We start from the raw sequence: 18202 nt of genomic DNA on the forward strand, positions 1-18202 counted from the left end.
ATGCAACTGGCAGTTGGCAGCAAATTAGACCCTAACAGAACACTGTGTTGTCATAGCAACCGTGCAATTAAATTACTTTACTGTCAGCTGTAATATAATTTTCCTGTTCAGAGACGCACGAGACTGCATTGTCCTTCGGACTTGAAGTTAGATCAGTAAACCTCGTTGGACCCACGCTGTAAATGCTGAACAAACCATAAGTTCCACAATTACTTTGGTTGAAGTATGAAAAGTACTGGTGAACATAGGACTTCAGTTCATAGTTGTCTTGATTGACACAAGTCGTTATCAGCGGCTTTTAGGACTTGGACTGAAATATGCTCTGAATTTGTTTATCCCCATTTTGATTCGAAAAGTGTTTTTTTGTTTAACATGAACAAGGGAACAGTGAAGCCTAACACCACCCCCCCCCCCCTCCACCCCCCGGTAAACTGGTAAACGTTTACGGCCATATAAAATCCAGCCAAGATTCATGTGTTTTCTGCCGAGCATTAATAATTTTATTACTGACTGGCATTTTCGGGGGTCGCTCTGGTTAAACAAATCCGCAGATAATGGTGGATTAAGCCATATAAACATGACCGTTACCTTAATTAGACAGACAGTGTGGAGCGGGAGGGAATCACTGCGGGGAGGGAAGGGGTGGGGGGGTCAGATGTCACAAATGGAACTGCTATTTGTGATTTTTGGTCAACGGGGTTTGCTGTGTTTGAGTTATGCAGAGAGAGAGAGAGAGATTGATTGATTTGCAGAGTGTGCTGATGAAACATTGTCAGACAATTTTTTACTGGAAATGTCATACTGAGTAGATGACCATCTTTAGCGAGGTAGTGTCAGTTTTTTCTCCCTCATAAAAATGAACTTAGATTGCTATTCTGACAGACAGACTAGAATGGATTTGGTGTTGTGTTTTGCAACTCTGTGCTGGTGTTTTACTCCTGAAGAAAAGAAATAAGGTCCAGAACGGGAAGTCCTCTTGCAGTATTTTGCAAAATCTCAGCAATGTTCAAGGGTTTCTAATTTACGATCAAGCCTATCAAAAACTACACATAAATACATCTTTAACTTAAGCAAATTGTGTATATTGTCTACTCAGATCTGCTTTTACAGGAGCTTTCAGAGCAAACAGAAATGCTCGAGCATTGTTATTAGATAAGCTTCTCAGTATCATTCTAGCACTGAAACCACACGCTGAGCCTACAGTAGTGGCTAATGCAAATGATGTATTTTTTTCCATCTTTGTTTCGCAGGAGCCTTGGTCTAAATGGGTCCGGTCATGCCTCCCAGTAAGAAGCCGGAAGGTTCCGGTATCAGCGTTGCCAGTGGTCTGAGTCATTTCTATCAGGCTGGCTCCATCACACGGGCCCTACAAGAGGCAGAGGAGATGGACTTGGCTTTGCCCACCATCAAGCTGGAGAAGACCTCCATGGAGGATGAGGAGCTCACCAACCTGAACTGGCTCCACGAGAGCAAGAACCTGCTCAACAGTTTTGGAGACCCCGTTCTCCGGAGCGTCAGTCCCGTCCAGGACCTGGACGACGACACCCCTCCCTCCCCAGCCCATTCGGACCTCCCTTACGACGCAAAGCAGAACCCGAACTGTAAGCCTCCTTACTCATTCAGCTGCCTGATCTTCATGGCCATTGAAGACTCTCCTTCCAAGAGACTGCCAGTAAAGGATATATACAACTGGATCCTTGAACACTTCCCATATTTTGCCAATGCCCCCACAGGTTGGAAAAACTCAGTTAGGCACAACCTTTCCCTCAATAAGTGTTTTAAGAAAGTGGACAAGGACAGGAGTCAGGTAAGGATGTTTCTGCTCCACGAGCACACTCTATAAATCTTGTGCACTGAAGTGTTTTAAAATAGGGAGCACAATCCACAAAGAAAATTTGTTACCGTCTCCAAGGCCGTGAAAAATGTAAAAACCCGACAAGTTGTCTGTAATAGATGTTTTCCTAAATGAATACGCTATGGAATGATTTTGCTAAAACTAATGAGGTAAATCCTTTAGGGCAAAATGTGTACGTGTTTTCGGTACATATTTCTTGCCAGTATCATTGTAGATAGATTAAAGCCCACTGAATGCTGATCAGGCAAGTTTCCATATCTGGGTGTTGGATAACAGTTAGACCAATGAGACAAAGTGCATGAATTAGGACTCATTAAATGTTCATTGCGTATCGATCCAAGGCCTCGCTGAATCCTAGTAAATGTAGTTATGTGTTTATTGTGTGTGTGTGTGTGTGTGTGTGTGCGTGTGCGTGTGTGTGTGTGTGTATTTGTGTGTGTGCGCGCGCACGCAAACACTAGTCAGAACAGTAAAGCCTTTCCATGTGACTCTCACAGTTCATTGCCATCTGGTCTGCGGCTGTGGCGCAAAGAGTTTTTTTTTTTTTGTGTGTATGTGTCTCCATAGAAACAGCATTGCAGTTGACATGGAAAGTAAGCAGTTGCTGTAGCAACAGGGAAACTGATGTGTTTGTGCGTGCGAGAGATTGTATGAGCTTGTGTGTCTGAGTGCGTGTGTGTGCGTTTGCGCGTGTGCGTGTGTGTGTGTGTGTGTGTTTCACTAGTAAAGACTAATCCAGAGGTAGCTGAGCAGTCGAGTTAAGGCAGTTTAGTGGGCAGGAAGTCTATGGCTCTCCCCCTCACACATCACAGAGCATCAAGCTGATGTGTGTCACCTTGTTAACCCCTTCACTGCAGCCTGTGAAGTCTGCACACTCAGTTCACAGCCTTAGTACGGTTTAGGGCATTTACACCAGTCAGAAAATACCTCCTCCAAATATGTGGCTATTTCTGGCTGTGTCCTCTCTCGTGAAATAAGAATTCATTAGCTCATACCATGTAATGTTAACAGACATTTGGGTTTTTTTTCAATGTTTTTTCAATATCCCTTAGAAGAATTCAATATTGTAATGAAAAAAAAAATAGAAATTATATATAGGTGTGGTTTTGACCTGAAGTGGAGAAAACAGTCAGGAGTTGGAATTTGGGTCAGTATTTTTAAGTCCATTGTCTGACTTTATTTTAATGTGTCTATTGTCTTTGTGTTTTAATTACACTTACAGGTTTGTTATGTCAAACTTTAGGCCTTTGTTCTGTTGAGCTTTAATTACGCCCTGTAGTTTCCTGTCCTTTGAGCTATATGAATTGAAGCTACACTGCTATTATTCTTGTCTTATAACTATAAGAAGTCAATAACAGAATGGCAAGAGTTAAACTTTGGTTTAATTAAACAAAAAACAAAAAACTTGACCCCCCCCCCCCCCCGTCTCTTTATGGTAGTCCAGATAGAATTACAGTCTAGTTACTGTTTATGGTAATTACCACTACAGTAACTGTGTTTAATCTGTCAGATAACAGCACCACAGACAAATAGCGCAACACATTTTGATGATAACCCCCCAGTGCATAATTTTTGATTGCTCGATAAAGTAGTAGGATTAATTGATTTTCCATTGTTTGATTGGGTTGCGTGAAGTTATTCCTTATGAATCACTGTTACTTTCCCTCTTTGAAAAATGAACATATTTCTAAAAGTTTTGAGTGGGGTCACTTGATTAATTTAAGTCTTATTTCATTTGCATAGCCTCATTGGCCTATATAATGAATGAGAAGACTGTGTCTGTTTTAATTTCAGCTCCATTGTGACTTTGTTATGTATTCATGCATTACTCTCCATAATTAGATCGTAAAAGGAAAATTAAACTAGCAAAATAAGAGACTAAATAAACAAACATTTGATAGATGCACTGTTCTCTGGGGTTTGACGAGGAATAATTAATTGCCTCAAAGATGAAACATCAGAACAGAGGGATGGGTCTCACGTTGCATTCTTCCTTGTTTTGCTGAATATTTTTGGATGTCTTTCCACAGATCACAGATAAATAGTGATTTTTTTTTTTTGTTGGAAAATTTCAGTGCAGAACCAGTGTTTCACTGGTTCTGCAGCAGCTGTGAAGAGTTAATGTAACAGTCACCCTACCATCTGTCTCCATGGTACTGTTGAGAGAACAAACTCGCAACTTGGCCCTTCAGTGAAAGTTATATGAACAGTACACCAAGAGTCTCAACAGCGAGAGAGAGAGAGACAGAGAGAGAGAGAGAGAGAGAGAGAGAGGAAGAGAAGGAGAGAGAGGGAGAGGGAGAGGCACACAGCATGCTTGAAAAAAACTCCGCGCTCACTTGAACGTACACCTTTTGTTAGCCATTTCCCTGTAATTAATCTTGACACATACTAACTCACATATACATGACGATCCTGGAAAGGAGAGGTTACTGAAGATTTTGAGTACATACTACAGGATTTCACATGAAAAAAAAACAACATGTACATTGAAAATATGAAATATGGAGTGTTGGTGAATAAAAAATAAAACGATCATGAAGTTGTTCTGACACATTGCTACCACAAAATATGAAAAGGTTGAAGGAGGTGTAGGCTATCTATAGGCACAACTGGCACATTCGTGTTTGTGCGAGGAGACGAGTGAGGACTCTGATGATTAATGTGTCTTTACAAGTGTTTATGCCGTCGCTATAGCAACAGGGAGAAGTTACACAAGAGATATTTTGTGGAGCAGGTACTGGCTGTACCACTCTTTCAGAGGAAGGGTGTGTAAAGGAAAAAAAAAACCCAGGATTGACAGTTATAGCTCAGGGTCGCATCACCTTTCGCTGCTAGCTGTGTGATGATGTTCAGCTAGAGCTGGTCTGCTTTGACATTCTGTTGGGTTCGAAAAAAAACCCCCAAAAAACTTTAATTATTTAAAGAGGAACTTGTTCAACATTATTGAGAAGAGAGAGGTTAGTACACTCCCCTGCAACCTCTGTTTCTCTCTGTGCCTCACTGCCCCCTCCTTCTCTCTCTCTCTCTCTCTCTCTCTCTCTCTCTCTCTCCCTCCCTCTCTCTCTCTCTCTCTCTCTCTCACTCTCTCACCCTCTCTCTGTCTTTCTGTCTCTTTCTCGTCTGTATTCAACTATGACGTTTTTCATGTCATTGTATGAGTGTGTGTGTGTGAGTGTGTGTGTATGTGTGTATGCGTGTATGTACATGTGGGGTCAGAGTGGACATGATGAACTGAATGACATGGGGCTAAAAACAAGCCCATACCGTAAAGCAAGGGCTGCTTACTGACATGTTCCCTCACCAGCTGTTCCACTTTTTGTGGGCAGATGTTGGCTTGCGAGGAGGGCTTCCGGAGCATTCTCCCTCTGCACGCACTTCACCTCTGACGTCACCGCTCCCTCTCGGCGAGGCTACCAGAGGTTCTCTCAGCCAATCCCAAGGGAGTCCCAGTTATGCCATAAGGCTGCCTCAGCCATAAGGATCAATACAGCAGAGACATCCCACTCCCACCACTATGTCAACATATCTGTAGCATTTGCCCTTGCCTCTGCTGTGAACGTCCAGGCCCCATACATGTCACCCATGGATTTTCTGTGGACTCACATCAACATAAATGCGTATATGTGATCCGTTACATAAGGTCACTCTAAGCATGTCAGCTGTGGTGAAGGGAATGAGAGTTTTAAGAGCAATTTGGGATATGAGAGAGAGAGAGAAAGAGAGGGAGCTGATATGAGTAAAGCATGAGTATGACTAATACACATGAAGTTCTTGTAGATGTCTCTGAGGAAATAAAACTGATATAATCTTGGTTTTCTCACATCACTTGACTTTGTTATGAGGTACTAGCTAGCCAATTTGGATGATTTTAAATCATTTTAAGCATATGTCGTTTTTATTTCCTGGGATTCTATGCTTTAGGTGTTACATGAGTGCTAATTACTGTTTTTTTTGTGGTGGCATTTTGCTAAAGGAATACAGAATCAAATGTACAATTTTTCAAGGAGGGCTAAGAACTTATACTAAAATATATACATACATGTACACACACACACACAGACACATATATATATATAAGTTGTCTGTCAGTGCGAAACAGATGATTGCAGTCGGAAAACACACCATGGGAGGTTTGAAGGTTTTCCTTTTTTACTCGTCTGTTAGTCTAAGGTTTGTAATCATGAGGCTGATGAACATCACTCATGTTGGACAGAAATCTATAAAGTGTGGGAATTCCTGTACTTATTACAGGGCTGTCAGAATAAGAAGCTGTATAAAGACCTGATCACCTCTGCTGCAGAAATTCTTACTGCCTTACAATTACAGTAGCCTAGGTCTCTGCATTAGCAGTAGTCACGTTGCTTTTTAGTGATGCAGAAGTATGAAGGATCCTTAAAAGACCTTTTTATCAAACCCTCAGGTGTGCGTCATTTCTCCATGCAGTGCACCTGGACTCTTCTCCGGCCGAGAGCTGAGAATTCAACTACACGACTGCGTGTCAGTGAATCTGATAATGTCTGCCATCCAACCAAATGGTTAAATTAGCACGCCTGCCTTTGAAGTCAGAGATGGGGAAAAGTTGAATCAGAGTGCCTCTTTTCCCTGCCTTTACGTAACAAGAGAAATAAGGAGAGTCTTCAGTGTGTGTGTGTGTGTGTGTGTCAGTGTGTGTGTTTGTGTGTTTTCCACAGTCCACAGTAACACAAACAGCTCATTTCTTCAGGTGTAAAGTGGAGGTAGGACTGTGCCTCTCTCTGTGTGTCTGTTTTTTTTTTTTTTTTTTTAATTTCTGACTTCAGAGATTGGGTATTGACCCTGTGTCACCTCATCAAAAAAGGCTAAACACACTGAAAATAACTAAAAACTCATTAAAAAAAACGGTGACCGAGAAGTTCCCGTGTAAGCGTTTTGCAATATTTGTCAAAAGTAAAATTCATGCAGCCACTCCATTACAGAAGAGAATTAGTCTCAGAGGGAAACTAAGATTAGGATATTGCGCTGTGCCGTATGTAGATTTTTAAAAACTCCAGTCCAAATCTCTTTCTCACGCCTCCCAGCCGTCTGCTGTGCTTGTGGGGGACACCATATTGCTTGCGTATAATCTCCACATGCAGAGACCGTGATAGAATAAACATTCTGCACGCCCGCCAAGAGAGGAGATGGTTGCTTGCAAGTGTGTTATTTACATGGGCTCCTTCTCAGCAGGGCTGGATCTGCCTGTCTTATGTCATGGGCACTACACACACACACGCGCACACGCACACGCACACACACACACACACTCACTCCCTCACTCCTACACTCTTACTCACACATACTCACTCACACATACACACACACACACACACACACACTGTGTCGCGGGTATCTTTCTAGCAGAGGCTATGCTGTGGGAAAAGGACTTGTCTTGATTTATCATGTCATTGTCCTCTAATTTTTTATGCAATCTATCCTCAGGACAGCTCTAGTCTTTAAAAGGAGATCTTCCTTAATTGGGATTACACTTGCTTTGAACCAGTGCTTTTTTTTTCACCCCCTATATTTTCTGATTTCTTCTTCCCTTCTTTGTCCCATCAACACGTTAAACCAATATCACTGTCAATAGAGTCACACATCATTTGATTTTCTTTTTCTCTCTTTTTTTGGGGGGTTTTTGTCATTTGTTCTCTGTTTATTTAAGCATGTGGTAAGTATCAGAGCATAACTGTTTGTGTGGGCTGGTGATTATTGTTTTATCTGGAGCTCTTGTTTGGATAAGACATTGAGCCCCCCTGTATGAGGGAGCAGCTGTTTGTGCTGATTGTCGGGGCTGTGATCTGATGTCTGGGCGTCGAGTTGTAGACCCCATAGACACTCCAGATTCACGCAGCTTTGTTCCCCATTCCTGTAGTCTCCGCCTGGACGGTTTTACAGAGCGTCCTCTAATGCTCGACCAAAACCCACACGAAGGAGGAGGGGAAAAGTGATCTGCTGTCCTATTTAAATGAATAGAACAGACCTCAGCAGCTCAATGGACCAACCACCACCCCCACCCCACCCCACCCATAAGACATCCTTTGAGGTGAGGAGGAGTAGGTTGAACTGCCTGACCCACGAATAAGGCGACTGTGAAGATGATTAGCGCCGTTACTCCAGAACTACTCTGCTATTAAACGCAACAAACGCAGCCTGCTCTGTTCTTGTCTTGTAAACAGCGACTGGCCAGTGGTAACTTAGCTCTCTGGCTGAGGAAGTTGGACTTTAAATAACATCTCTCTGATGTGAGTTCAGCAAAAGAACATCAAGGGAGAAGTAGATGTGATGAAGAGTTGACCATTAGCAGTTGATGACTGAAGGGCTTTGGAGACTTGGGTCAAGCCGATCTCTCAGCACCTTCATTTATCTTTGTTGTGACGGGAGAGTTCAGTGCATGCTTATAGATCGCCTCTTCAATAGACCAGAGCATTAATGGACTTAATTTAGGAGATTACTTCTCTCTTTAACTGATATGATGGGTTTTTTTTTCTTTTTAGTTCAGCAAACACAATATAGACTGGTCTCCAAAAATAGCAATGGACCAGATGCCTTTTATCAAGTAGAGAAAATAAAGAATGTAATTAAAGAATTCAAATGTCAGACGTCTGCTCCTCTGAAGAAGGCTCCAGAAACCCAGCTTTTTGGATGAATGTTTCGTGACAATTTTTTATTTCACAGTTTTTTTTAAGGGAAGCTCAAGGAATTGGGGGGGGGGGGGGGGGGGGGGGGATTGCCGCTAGGAAGAAGGAGGGGCTCGTAATTGCATGGCTTTGGTTTTGCATGGAAGTTGATAGGATTAACCGTATTGGTCATGATGGAGTATTGCGTCTTCAGAGACCCATGGTTCTTAGCAAAAATGAAAGATCCCTCTGCCAAGACTATCAAACAGCCTTTATATACTCCTCCATTTCCTGTTGCCTTGGAAACCAGTGTAATCCAAGTGTTTTTTTCTCTCTCTCTCCTCTCTCTCTCCTCTCCTCTCGTTTTTCCCTCTGATTGGAGCCTCTATTGACTCCTGCCATTGAGCTGGCCTTCAGAGCGACACAGCAGCTGTCAGAAGATGGAAATAAATCAGTGGGAAAGTGCTCTAAAACCTATTGATTTTTCCTGATTACAGAACATTTGGAAATTTAGACCAGTACAGCCTCTTCTCAGGGAGGCAAATATGAATAATCCAATGCCGCGGCCGTTTGTAATATCATACACTCCAGGGAGGGACGTGTCCTTGCTGGAACTTTTTTTGTTGCAGGCACACACACACACACACACACACACACACGCACTGACATACAATCTGTCTGCAGCACCGCTTTTCTGGGTAAATAATTGACATTTCATAAAGTCTGCATATCAATTTGAATCCACCGATAAATACTTCTTGCCCAAACTGCAAAGTACCAGAAGTTAATGATCTCCATAGAAATGGGCTTTAATAAGTTCCACTGTTGTAGATTTTTTTTTTCCTCCAGGGCTTGTAGTCCCGATTTATGATCCTTTGTTAATTAGAATTGATTGTCTTTGTTTAATCCTAACAATGTTTGCACCTTCCCAGGAGACAGAGATGTGTATGCCAATACACCAACCTTTTCTTCTTTTTTAAACTTTAGCACCTTTGTTCTCCCATTTTGGTGCTTTGAAAACACTTATAAATATTTGATATCATATTGATTTCATGACTTTTTTCTTTTCCTCCTCTATCGTCCGTCACAAATAGTTTCTAACTGTAGTTGACAAATAGACCTGCCTATCCAGATACAACATTTAAGAGTGTAATAGCATGGCTCAGTATGTTCTTGCATTAAGTCTAGATGTGGGTTTAAAGCACACTGATGGAAAGTTGACAGCTTAATTAGGCAGGGGATGTCATTTTGATCTATAAATAAATGCCTTCACTGCTTTGGGGGGGGGGGGGGGGGGGGGGGGGATTGGATTTTTTGCTAAAAACTACTTTCCCTCAAGAAACCGTATGTGAGAATGTATGATAGAGTTTCCTCCACGGCTGTCGTTCAGTGTAATTATTCTTTATGGGTTAAAACTATAATCTGTAGCTTCATATCAAAATGTGATTACACTTGTATGTATTTTCAGCACGATACATGGCTTCTTCTGGTTATGGTCATATGCTTGAATTTTTTTACTCATATGTAAGACAGCATTGTGATGCAGTTGAAGTCCCTGAGATGAGTTTGATATTGATTAAGTTAGATTACACTGTCAAAGGAAACAAGCAGCACTAGTTTACCTAGAGGTTGAACAAATCCTTCCACTCTGGCCAAATGGGCTGAGGAGAGAAAGGCAAATGTTTGCTTATGGAGGTGCGCACTTCTCAGGGATCAATATGAAATATGGGGATGTCTTAACCTCTGTCGGGGGAATCTAACTTGCTCTCTAAATTTCACTCCAGCCCTTTAAGCCGAATGGCATCACAGGTGATCTACCTAAAATAGTTATGTTTTTCTCTTTCCTTTTTTTTTTTTTGACCAGCAGTCTTTCCATAGGATACTGATTTTGTTGACCGTGTTGTACTGGGAAAAAAGCATGACGTTGGGTTGTGCTCTGTAAAGTAGAAAAAATATAAAATAAATAAAAAAAATAACAGAATTTGGTGTGAATGGCTATTGGTTTTTGACATTCTCCAGAGTTGTGTCACCTCAGGGTAAATGACACACTGTCACTGATCTGAAGGTCATTACTATTGATTTAGTGGGAACCCACAGTCTGTCCAACTAAATAGTGATCCCTCTATTGTTTGTGCATGTGTGTGTGTGTGCACGCGTGTGTGTGTGTGTGGGCATGTGAGAGAGAGACAGCTGTTTGGCGTTGAGATAAACTGGCACAGAGATTGGCCATTCAAGTTTCTATTGCAATCATTGTCCATCAAGACTGCTAAGGCGGATTATAACATATACATATAATATGTACAGTTACAACATGTGCAGTGTAATATGAAGTGATTGCTTGGTTTAGATGGCATTTCCCTGATGGCCGGTTGAAAACTATGTCAGTCAATGGAATTGACTTCACTCTAGTATCTCATTCAGAGATACTTTTCTGTTTTTCAGTTTACCTCCAGATTTTCCTTCAGAATTAATTTGTGTCTCAAGTGGATCCTTTGACTCTCTTTCTCTCTCTCTCTCTCTCTCTCTCTCTCTCTCTCTCTCTCTCTCTCTCTCTCTCGCTCCCTCTCTGAAAATGCTGATTCTGTCAAACGGCTCCATAAAACATCCATATGAATAGACATCTGTGCAGTCCCTATTTTGCACATCTTGGTTTTTATGGTGAGCCGGTTTATTGCTTTTTTTTTTTTTCCATTTCATTTTTCACCATCAAATCTAGCCAATCTGCAGCCCAAGCTGAAGCTGGTCGCGGGGAGTTGATCGCTTCCTTGGCTGCTCTGTGGTAAAAGGGCTAGAATCAGCTTTATCGCTGCTCCAGTGCAAATCATTAACCCAGCAATTCAGTGTAATGGATAAATTGTGCTTGCCATGTTTGATGGGTTATTTCACATTTCCCTAAAAACGGCGACAGGGCACTCCTGAGCGAGACAGACAGTGTGACAGACAGGCTGACAGGGAAAGTAGGAGTTGTCATATACCCCCACACACATATGCAGTCACAGTACAGACACCAAGAGTTATTTAGGAGCTATGGCGAGGCAATGATGAAAATGTTGTCAGAAGATTTAGATTGCATTTAATGGGGGGAAATGATCTTTTCAGCCTGCTCTGATACCTGTAAGTCGAAGTGGAAACTTACAATTTTAGTTTAATGCGCAATATGCCTGAGCTGTATACTAGGAGGTGCTCTATCTAGCAAAGGTTATTGCTCATTATTACTCATTATCACTCATGACTTATTATCAATGTCAGCGCTCTGTTCAGCTCTTCGCAATAGTGTCCTTTTTCAAACACATTTAAAATTCTCTGATTTTCAAATATGCCTGCTTTTTGTGTTTTATCCTCAATCTAGCAGTTTATGTGAATGGACTAACTTTGAGTGCTTAATTGAGTTACAGTGGGGCCTTAATGCATTTATTAATTTGGATATGAATTTGCAAAAAAACACTTCACGTATGTGTTTTGAAACGATCATTTGCAAATGAAAATGATCAAGGATCAAAATGGACACGGTCGACATTGCTGGTTGTTTTAGTGTTGTAACATTAGAAGAAAATGTATGTATGTGAACACTTTTAGAAATACACATACTGTGCCAAGACATTTCTGAAATCTGCATTCAACCAAATATAATTAACCAAATATGGACAGGTATTTTACGTTAGTTATGTTACATCTTATCATATCTGGTTAAACTAGTGAAATGAACGTGTAGTACAAGTTGCCTTCTGCTTCTGATGCCTACTTTCAATAAACTTTGTGTGTGTGTGTGTGTGTGTGTGTCCGCATGTCTATATGTCTCATGTCATAAAGAAACCTGTGGGCACAGTTACTGCATAATTCAGTTGTTCATAATTCTATATTGATCTTCTCAGAGAGATGACTCAGAGTCCTCATAACCTTTGCTACTCTGTTCTAGTACTTTCTAAACATGTTTGAAGACTCTGGGAAAAAAAAATGTTCCAGGAGTTTGAAGGAATGTCTGTTAGCACTGTCAAATCTTTCTGGAGAAGATTTAGCCATGTTTCTAACTCTGCTCATCTTCTGTTTCTTTTTCTTTTTCGTATCTGTGTGTTTGTCATTTCCTCCATATTCTCCTGCTCTGTAGAGTATCGGGAAGGGCTCCCTGTGGTGTATAGACCCAGAATACAGACAGAATCTAATCCAGGCTCTAAAGAAGACGCCATACCATCCCTACTCCCAGGTGTTCAACACGCCTCCTACTTCTCCTCAGGCATATCAAAGGTAAGCAAAAGCCTCGCTGGAGATATCATCTCTCCCACACGTACCTCTTCTCCGTCTCCCTCGCTCCGCCGTCGGCGCGCCAACGGTCTCCAAGAGCGACGGGTGTAACGTTTGTGCCCACGGGCACGGCCGAAAACCGTCGGAGCGAGACCCTACACAGGGTTTCTGAGCTGTAGTTTCACCACACTTCATTTAATTTAGATCCTGTGCTAACAGATCTCTGTGCTTGGAACTAGTCGACTGTGCAAGACAGAATAATTGCTTTACTGTAAAACCTAAACCGGCATATCATTCCTAACAAAGGATGAGGAACAAATGGATGGCCGGCTCTGTGGCTGGAGAGGGAAAATGGAGATAGATGTTCCCAAAGAAGCCTCGAATTAAATTTGACAGCCTCTCTCTAACTCCAGTGTTCCGTGTAGAGAAGGGGATGACTGGAAAAGAGATTGCTGGGATACAGGTGCTGTTCAGGCGTGGATGGAAGTGTTGGGGAGGTGTCGTGTCGTGAAGTGGAGGGGGGGGGGGGGACGTTTTGTTCAGTGTTATTTTTTTGTTTATCGCGCTGTCACTTTTAGGCCGCTCCACTTCTCTGGATTCAGCAGTAAAGTGGCACCGCAAGCACATTGCTGCTTCGTCAATGCAAAAAAAAAATAACAAACAGCTAAACAAATTGCTGCCGAATGAGGTCATCCAATCAAGAAGTTACAACGCAGACTCTTTTACAAGGTGCTCTTGTACAGAAAGTAAAATTGGCGAAGCATTTTTTTTGTTTTTTTCAACTTACCAAAACAGAATCACTCATAAAGCCTCGTGAATTCTAATATAATCTCCCTCTACACAGTTTTGAAAGTGATAACATCTTCATTGTTTTGATAGTTGTGCTATGTGTGATGGTGAGTGATTATGTTAGTTGACGTTTATTGATTTGAGTGCTCCCTGTAAATGCTCACTGTCTAAAGACCATTAGGCAGTTATCAGAAACAGGTGTTGAGAGCAGGCCTGGATGGCTGAACCGGGGACACACTCAAAAATGGCACACACACACACACACACACACACAAGAGTCCAGAACAACCCAGAGCATCCACGTCAGAAGCAGATTTGGCATCATTCCCTGGCTCTCTATAGAGTTTTTAAGGCGTGTTGCTGTTTGTGTGTGTGTGTGTGTGTGTGTGAGTATGTGTGCGTGTATGTGTGTGCTTGCGGTTGTATGATCATATGCATATGTGCCTCTACATGTGTATTCATGTGTATGCATATGTGTGAAAGCCTATAGATGTCTACAATTTTGTGAGTGTGCATGTATGTATATTGTATGTTTATGTGTATGTGTACGTGCATGCCCATGTATGTTTGTGTGGTAACAATGGTGTTATAGCGTGCAGGGAGAGGGGAGGGGGGCTGGCTAACTGCTCTCTCTCTCTCCCTCTCTCTCTCTCTATCTCTCTCTGTGATGGTGGTTTGGTGTGATGGGCACATGGAGGCCAACTTCCTCTGCTCCTCTCAGGCCAGATGGTGGATCGGCGTGTAGCAGCGCGTAATAAAGTGTTTATCTGGACACTGTGGCTCTGAGGAAGGGAAATGAAGCTTTTTATAGCATTCCGCTGAGTCACAGAGTGACACATTTGTCTTTTTGCTGTTGATTATGTGCTGGACCACAGAAAGATCTGTCCTGCTTCAAAAAATAACACACACACACAGCTGATTGAATCTTGGAGCGGGGAAAGAAAAACATTCAGATAAAGAATACTGGGAAGCTGTAGTCGGTATACAATATAAATGCAAACCACATGCTGTAATGATAGCCACGATGAATTTACACAGTAGTTTATTTTACTTTACGCAGCAGCATCCAGACTCAGTGATCCGACGCCTCCATTCAGAGCAGAGGGGGAAACTCGGCGGATCATTAGAAGAGGCCCTGTTATACGGGGTCCAAAACAAAGCCACATTCCTTAACACACGACAACAGTTTCGCGTCTGAGGGAGATCGGGAGGAACAGCTGGGAGTTCACCGCTGAGTGTTTGCCCTTGTGAGGTGATTAGCGTGATGGTTGCCATGACAACAGGAATGCCTCCATGGTAACACGTAGCTGAGACAGGTGCAGTTGCATCACAGGGCTATTTGTTGCCTGGCAAAAGGACAGGCCATTAGCGCAGAGAAATACGCTATTGCCGTGGCAACACGCAACTCTCCATGGCAACGGCAGATGGCTTGGAGCCTATTTTAGGGTTTTCTGTTCCTGCTTTTGTCTGTCTTCATAAAAATTCGTGGATGCGTGAATTATCAGAGATGACAACTGGAGGTCCAGTAGCTTTAGGAGATTAATTTTATATGGGACTCTGAAACGGAAAGAGCAGAAAAAACAGAGAGAGTGCAGTAAAGCAAACCTTAGTGCTCTCTTTCCATTTATCTTTTCAATCAACACAGCAAAAAAAAAAAAAAAAAACATGCAAAAAGCTAAAAAAGAAAAAATACGGAAAAGAAGAATTTCAACATTCGGAAACCGTAAGTATCAGCAGGTGGAAATAAAAAAAATCCAGGCCTCTGAATCCGTCCGCGCCATGCCAAGCCGGGCCCTCCCTCGGTCCCCTCACACAAACACAAAATTACAGGATCGCTCACAGCTTTGGACAGCCGCTCTAATGGAAACAGGCATGTTAAATGATGATGCTCTCACATCCAGTGTCAAACCTCCACGGGTCTGCTCTCCGTGCAGCCCCTCATCTCAGCCCGAGTGCTGTGGCTCCCCTCCCTCATTAGCTCCTCTGCCCAGAGAAGGATGGCTCTGCTGCTATCGCTGTGGATTAGTTATCTCGCCGCTTTTTTGGACTGACTTTTGTTTATGGTTTGTAGCAGCTAAATCATTAGGGAGACTTGTTTATCCGGAGCCCAGCGTTTGACAGCGTGAATCAGAAAATTACATATTACTTCCTTAAGTAAATCTCCGATAGTTATTCCTAATGTCGTGTTTTTATTTCTTGGAAGCAATCAATGGAAATAGATGGTTTTGTTCCTTTTGTGCGGTCGCTATGAGTGTGTGTGGGTAGATTTATTGTCCTTTGAGATATTCTTGTACTGTTGGTAGTTTGTCAAGTGCAAACTTTTTTCCTGTGAAAGACATATGGACAACTCTCTCTAGACTTCCAGGGGCTGAGTTTCTCCCTGATATTTATATAAACTTTCACTCATCTGTGTGTGTGTATCCGTGTGTGTATCCGTGTGTGTATCTGTGTGTGTGTCTGTGTGTGTGCATGTGCGTGCGGGCGCATGTGCATCTGTTTTATGTACACGCTTCATTTTATAGGTGAACTTGTAAATTGTCTTCGTGTTCATGTGTTTGTGGAGAGAACGATAAATAGAGAGAGATAAAAAACGAAGAGAAAAAGTGGTTTAATCTCTTGTTTCTTCTCTTTATGTGTGGCTGTGTCTGTTGGGCATTGTGCCTATGACTCTATTGATTTGTATGTCTACAGACTGCACATCTCTCTCTATTTATGGTCATGTATAGTGCACCTATACTAGCCAGTCTGTTTGTGGCTGTGTGTGTGTGCGCGCGCGTGCATGTGTTAGCATTTTTTCAGGATGTTTGTTTTCCTGATAAGATATAAACAAAAAAAATGAGGCCTATACTTTCCAGGATCAGTGTTATTCACCAGCTTTCACAATGACTCGAATGGGTTGTAGCGTCATTGAAAGAAACACCATTACAGCCTACTGCCACTGTGTTTCTCAAGATCATTGTAGACTAAGCAGATTTTTCCTTGTGTATTGTTTCAATAAATAAATACATTACTGACATGAGATACGTTCTGCGGTAATTTCATTAGACCAGGTCAGAGTTTACGGCCGGTCCAGAGTACAATGTTAAGCAAGCTCTGGGATTTGTCGAATTTTCCTTTTCCAAGTCTACATGATTCTGGCCTGAAATTCCCTCCACTCATTGTGTGCAGTGTCCATGGCCCCTCTGGCCTCAAGAATGGCTCTATTGTGAGCTGTGAGCTTCAGGGGGAAGGCGGCTGTCGAATTTGCCCGAACAAAAGTGAAAAAGTACAGGGGGAAAACCAGCACTAGCACCAATTAGTCTTTAGATTATTTAAAGAGGATTGTAATTTTCGGGGGTAAAAAGAGAAGGTTGTGAGCAGTAGGATTTGAAATGAGATTTATGGAATCATATAAAGGGCAGGGGGGGAGTAGCTTTTTCTTCCCCGTTTTTTTTTTTTTTTTATTCTTGTTTTTTTTTGGAAATGCACTCAGCGGCCCAGCTGAAGTTAGTAAGACACACTGTTCCTTCAGAAGCAGGAGTGTTTGCATTAACACAGCCAATGGACAGAGAGCTGAGGGTAAAAATAGCAGAGGCGTACGTCCAGCCTGAGTCCTGCCAGTGGCACATGTGTTTCACATAAAAAAAAAAACAAAAAAAAAAAACCCTGAACTTGAGAGAAAAAGAATGTCTTCTCCCCTGGTGTGGAATGGTTACCTATAACGATAACGCTTTCTGAAATGTCTCTTTAGTTCTAGGCTTTCGTGCTCTGCTAAAACTTTACGTTTTCCATCTCTCTCTCTCTCTCTCTTGGATTTCTCACATGGTTTAAAAGTTGTTTGCTGGAGTAAACAGACCAACTTCCCTCCTACAGAGCAGGTTCAAAGAAGCTTCACCACAGTCCTGGGTCATGTGTATAAAATGAGTTGGGTTTTACAGATGTTCCCCAGATGAGTCACTCTGATGGCTCAGTCTCTTTAAATGTGTCCTGCCATTGTCAGCTAGCCAACAAAAAACATACTTTTTTCCACAATTCAGCGATTTAAAGCTTTGTAACTCGTCCCTGGCAATGAGAATACTTTTACTGAAAGATGAGTGTCTTTGCTGATACAAAGCTGTATCTGCACTGAGGCTGAAATTTCATCACTGTCCGTTTCATTGTTCTTTCCACATAACCGCGTTAAATTTTACTGTCACAACACAGGGCCAAGTAACTGCAGAGTTAGAGTCCATCTCTGTTTATAGTCTTCATATTACAGACTAGGGAATATAACACGAGTAAAAATATATTTGTATTTTTTATGTTGTTTTTTTTTACACAGCCGATTAAAAAAATGAGAGAGAGAATCGTTCGTCGGCCAGGCGTGTTGTGTCCATGGCAACATGGCAGTAACTTGATGCAATACAATTTGGAATATAAACAGTCACTGGAACTGCTGAGAGACCTGCTGCTGAACTTTGCATGTCAAGGAGCAGTGGTTCACCCAGGCATACAGTCAAAATTCAGCACCCCTTTAACTCAGGTGCAGGGATCTCTCCGTGTCTTACATGTACACTAAACACAATAAGTCAAAACAATAGCTCTGTTTAAGCTGGTGCAGGCTGAGAGCATAATGAACAATATATGCAGAGTACGTCAGAGAAATTCGATTTTATTCTTTTTTTCTTTTTTTTTTAATGTGGTATTTAAGATGACATGAATC

General features: G+C 42.0%; 1 protein-coding gene across 1 annotated transcript in view; it reads left to right on the forward strand.

Moving 5' to 3' along the window:
* foxn3 (forkhead box N3) overlaps positions 1 to 18202 on the forward strand; it is a 57768-nt gene that overhangs the window by 18992 nt on the left and 20574 nt on the right. The window contains exons 2-3 of the mRNA XM_030777685.1: positions 1251 to 1807; positions 12599 to 12735. Coding sequence (XP_030633545.1) covers positions 1265 to 1807; positions 12599 to 12735 — 680 coding nt within the window. The 5' untranslated portion in view covers positions 1251 to 1264. The remainder of the gene's footprint in view (positions 1 to 1250; positions 1808 to 12598; positions 12736 to 18202) is intronic.

This window comes from Chanos chanos, chromosome 1 (genome assembly GCF_902362185.1).
Source record: "Chanos chanos chromosome 1, fChaCha1.1, whole genome shotgun sequence".
In the NCBI taxonomy this organism is placed as follows: Eukaryota; Metazoa; Chordata; class Actinopteri; order Gonorynchiformes; family Chanidae; genus Chanos; species Chanos chanos.